At 43.4% G+C, this 5,229-nt stretch overlaps 1 protein-coding gene across 2 annotated transcripts in view; it reads right to left on the minus strand.

Annotated features, from left to right (window-relative positions):
- The window catches only part of LOC118772725 (matrix metalloproteinase-16-like), a 63,641-nt gene extending 60,180 nt beyond the window's left edge, over positions 1-3,461 (minus strand). For both annotated transcript variants that reach the window (XM_036521291.1, XM_036521290.1), the window contains exon 1: positions 2,991-3,461. In XM_036521291.1, coding sequence (XP_036377184.1) covers positions 2,991-3,116 — 126 coding nt within the window. In that variant the 5' untranslated portion in view covers positions 3,117-3,461. The remainder of the gene's footprint in view (positions 1-2,990) is intronic.
- Between the last annotated feature and the right edge of the window lie 1,768 nt (positions 3,462-5,229).

A 5,229-nucleotide genomic window follows, 5' to 3' on the forward strand; every position in this document is an offset into this window, starting at 1 on the left:
GCGCTGACAAAGGAGTCAAGGAATCAAAGGCAAAAGAGCAGATTGCATTGTGTGTGTGTGTGTGTGTGTGTGCGCGCAAAATGTATCCCTATTGAACTATGGCTAACCTCTATGATACGGGTGTGTGACAATACTGCTTCTTCATTAGGCTCAAAACCTGAGAGCCTGAAACATTGTAAACCCAACTAAAGAGAAACATGTGAGACAAATTCACCGTGCCTTACAAAATCCAACTGCGTTGTGGTTCTAACGGCTTCTAGCCACTGTGTTAACAGTTTGGCCATCGTTAGGATCCGAGAATCCATTTCCGGGTTTTCCAACTTTCCCGAAACAGGTCGCAGGCTGGGCTGTAGCACCAAGCTTTGTGAATGAGGAGAAAACCTCTCCAGACACAATCCCGGGAGGAAGTCGGCAGTCGCGTTCGACTCTGTGACCCGTGCTGTATCTGTGACAGCGGATCGGTATCGACCCTGCTCTCCTGTAAGCTATTACTCTTGACACGAGTTGAACAGAATTCGAAAAGCTGCACTGAGTGTGATATGATATCCTCTCTGTAGTGTATCTGTGATCTTTCCGCAACTCCGTCAAACTCGCAGTAATTAAGAGTTAAAGGAAAAATGAATCCATTGCTTATCGTCCTGGCTGAGGCCAGGGCGACAAGGGCAGTGATCTTCCACGGGCGAACTGAGGAAAAGCGGCAGCTTCAGACACTCGCAATTCCGTTTCATGTCTCTTCCTTACAGCACAAATGATGGACAGATAAGCTACGCTTTCCTTTAAACCAATTAAAGAATGTATAAGAAACTCCGAGAGACCAAGAACATGTGTATACATGCCATGCAATTTAAGAGTTACGGTGAAAAACTAATACAAACAGATGCATGGGGTTTTAAGAGAAAACAAAATGCCATCAGTCCTTGACTCAACTCTGAAGGGTCTCTGAAATTTGCACCAGTCGCTGTCTGTTCGACCTCCCTGTGTGATCAAATGCAAACCTTGCACGTTAATTACATGCCGACATGCATGACAACTATAATCATACGACGGCAGTTTTTTTTTGCACTTGACATTCATTTGTTCAGGGAAAGCCGTTATCACGAGCAACGAACTGCATTCATGAACTCATGCATAGCCACGTAGCTACTCTTCCATTAGATAGCCTATCCACCGCGTTCAAAGCCAGCCACGGCGGTTTCATCTGTGGGACTCAAACCCATACGCTGCCCTTGTCCTCCAACTACTGCTAAACACACAAAAAGGATAACTCCAACGAAAAAGGAAAATTACGAGGTCTGAGCTCATTAGGTTATTCTGGGAATACTCCGATCACTTTTTGTAAACGTTGCACACCACCACCACTTCAAGCAAGCCACGCCCACATGAACCAGAGGACAAATAAATAAACTTGACACACTGACTGTACATACTACCCACCGGTCCATTAACGGCGTGACAGAAGAGATCCCCACCTCAGTCTTTTTTTTTTTTTACTATCAATTCATATGGTTATCTTATGAATTGAGTGATAATAATGTTGCCAGTTTTGTTGAAGTTCTTACAACACTAGTCCCCCCCCCCCCCCCCCCCCCCCCCCACACACACACACACACTCACACACACTCACTCACACACACACACTCACTCACACACACACACACACACACACACACACAGAAAACACTGCATGGAAATTGCATTAGAGAAATGTGTCAATCACAACCGAACGGACATGTGTCTACCAGCTGTGATAAACATCTGATCCCAACTCTCATCAATCAGAACCACTCATTCATTAATCTCTGCGTTAACGTTTTCCTTGCGTTTTCATTCCAGCACCTCCCTATCCCGAGTTGCTAAATTACTTCCATTTCACGTTTCATGAATAGTTTTACACAGAGCGACTACGGTGCGATGCTATCTACAGATGCTGCCGGTGAAACATACTGTACCACGTACATCGTTAGATTCTGTGTCATTGACAGTGAAGCACCACACGCCATTAAGGCAAATCTGAGACACCCCATGTCATGAAATGATAACCCAGTTACGGGACAAGTAGTTTCAACCAGCTTACTTATATTTACTCTCATAATCGTAATGTTTGCGTTATGATATTATTGGAGTGTATAAAAGGCAACACTCACATTGACTGTCCGAACACCAAATTAGTGAATAAATGATATTTGTTTAAACTAAACCGGGGTGCTTCAACTTGATCATATAATCTGTTACCCCAGTCATTTCTTGCACAGCACACAAGCAATGCCTCCTTCTCATTTTCTCGCTAAAGAGAGCGCTTCTCGGTTGGGAGCTCAGCCGATTGTTTTGACCAGCTGAGACAAACTGGACTCGTTGGTGTTTAAAAATATGATGTACAGTAATTCGGTTCCAGACGTATACACTTCATTAACAATATTTAATGAACTTCCAAAACACACACATGGTAAACTGTATCAAGTGTTCACACAAGGCTACACAATGCAGGAGAGTTTTAGTGAGTTCCTTGCTGCGCGCACTTGCTTCGCTGACACAGCTCGCCGCAGTTAAACTGTCAGTCAAAATTGGAAAGGAATTCTAACCGAAAAGACCTGAAACTCACACCCTACCAAAAGAGGACACAGCTGTCGCCCTCGCTGCACGGTTTTAACGCATGCAGCCTTTAACCTTTCAAGCCAACGTCCCGTGCACCTTGGGGTGCCGAGAGGACAGATGGTGTTTAACGATATCTACTGTATGTAAACACTAGTACTGTAGCCCTGCTGTTTGGTCGAATCTTAACTCTTCTGGTCGTACCGAGAGGCAACGCGCGGTGTATAGAACTACACACGTCTTCGTGTCATAGCAACCTCAGTTGGTGCCCGATGTTGACATGCAAGAGAAAACATATTCCTCAGTCATCAGCTCAGACAGGCATATATGTATTTTTTTATTCGTGTTTTATTATCAAATTGCACAAAAATGGTCACCACACCGTCGCTCCGCCGCCTTACCTCCACGCTGAACGGCTGCTCCTCTCCGCTCACAGCACATAAAATCCACAGCAACGATTGCAAGCACAACGCCCCTGGATAAAAACTATTCAAACGTCTTCTATCATGGAATGTTAACAAAAACATAATGACCTGTTTACTGGTTGTTTATTTTATTTTTTTTTAAAAATATATATGCAAATATGTATCAGCTAAAAATGATGTGGAGTAAATCCCGGCGGTTCAGATGGAGAAAAACATTGGTCGAGAGAGTGTCGCTGCCCAGGTCATGAATTCGTCGAGAGTGAGAGAAGGAAAAAAATCCGAAGGCATACAATGAAATGATGCTTTCTTCCCCGCGTCTCCTTCCCTCTCGTCCTCTGTCTGACGCGATCCCGCGGGTTGCCGATTTGATGATCTGATCAGTCACATTTAGCTAGGTTCCTGCGCGGAGCGGCATAGCTGGTCCCTTTCAACCATACCTCGCATCACGGCGCCTGCGCTCTCCGGAGCGCTCAGCACAGACGCATATATATAATAACACACTCCCCTTCTGGATTGCGCGCCGCTCCGCGTCATGGAATCTTAGCTCGTCAGCCAAGCTATATAGGTTCGGATGGGTGGGAAACGTGGAGATCGAAATATCAGCAGACATAACTTTTGCTCAGAGGGCAGCTACGTCTCCTTCATGCTGATATTGAGATTATTGTCATTATGATGATGATAACTATAAACAGTGATAGTAGCGGCAGTTGTTTGATGATTAAAATGACTATTACGTTTTCCTATCTCGATGCGAAGCGCATCAGTACGGAGTAATATGTGCTCTAATGTCTGATAATTACGCCGACCGCGAGTATCAACGTTCATTTTTTACATTGCGTTCATTCCAGTGTTCATCCATGCAGTTCCGTCTGGTCGGTTTCTCTTGATTAACCCCTGTCCAGTGTCGCCGGTAGCATCAGCTTGACGCGTGAGCGTCAAGTGCAAAAATTTGGAGTGAATTTTGCTCACACGGTACACTAGAGGGCAGTGATATTTTCAACTCATCGAGAAGAGTTAAAAGAAACCGAAATCGTTATACTTTTTGGTGTCTTGACATGGGGGATTTTTGCTATGCTGGACAATGCCCTTTGATGGGTTCATAATAGCTAGTAATTGATAGCACATCGCTATTAATGAAGTCTCACTCACATAAATAAATACCACTGTACTTCAACCAAGTTACTCAACCTGGATTGTTTCTCTTGGTATAGAGCTTTATGAATGTGAATGTAGTGATATGTAAATGGTCTAACTAGCCCTATATTTTTAATATTCAGTAAACAATGCATGACTCTGCTGAATTAATGAATACGATGGACAAAGGTCACCATTGTTAAATGAATACAATGTGGAACTGAATATACATGAACAGGAAAAAAAAAGCTTGGTTGCATATGCAGTGCTTTGAGAAAACTGACAAATTTGTGCATGGTTTTTGTGTGAACCATGACCAAAGGTCAGAGAGGATCAGAGATTCGCATATGACTTCCATATTGTATGGGTGCCTTATTTATAGTTTATGAATAACATAGTATGCATCTTTTTTCCATCAGTGAGTTGGATATGCTGATGTTTATGTTTATTCTTCTCACATAGACAACTGTCAATGGTCCCCTTACATGCATGTAAACAGAACACAGGGGTTTAACGGTTCTGATCCATGAGAACCCCCCCCCCCCCCCCCCCCCCTTTCATCCCAATCATGACCTCTGTATGGTGTATCTTGGCCCCTGTATGGTGGAGGAAGCTGCCTGCTGCAGTCAGAGGTGCAGATGCAGTGCAGTGGAGACCCCCTTCTTCTGTATACACCTTTACCCCCTACCCAACCATAATATTTTTCATTCCCCTATTATATACTGTATGTGGAGGTTTAATTCTGGGCATGGTATTGTATTTGGAATACTATAGGTTTTTATATTGTGTATAATGCATGGTGCTTACATGTTGATCTAGGCACACACTTCTGATCGCAGCACTATTATTGGCACCGACACTTATTCATGTGTGGTTAGTCGTGTAATGTCTGTTCAACTTTTCACACAGCTTCATTAGGTCCACTTTGTAAGTTGCTCTTGGAGTGTCTTTCAAATGACAATAATGTAATGTAATGAGATTAACTAAACCATCAAAATGTGTTAAATGCTATGTTTAAACTTTACTAATGAGTGATGGCAGATGGTACCGCTATGAATAGCCTATCTCGCAAGAAGCGAGT

The sequence above is a fragment of the Megalops cyprinoides genome, chromosome 2, assembly GCF_013368585.1.
Source record: "Megalops cyprinoides isolate fMegCyp1 chromosome 2, fMegCyp1.pri, whole genome shotgun sequence".
In the NCBI taxonomy this organism is placed as follows: domain Eukaryota; kingdom Metazoa; phylum Chordata; class Actinopteri; order Elopiformes; family Megalopidae; genus Megalops; species Megalops cyprinoides.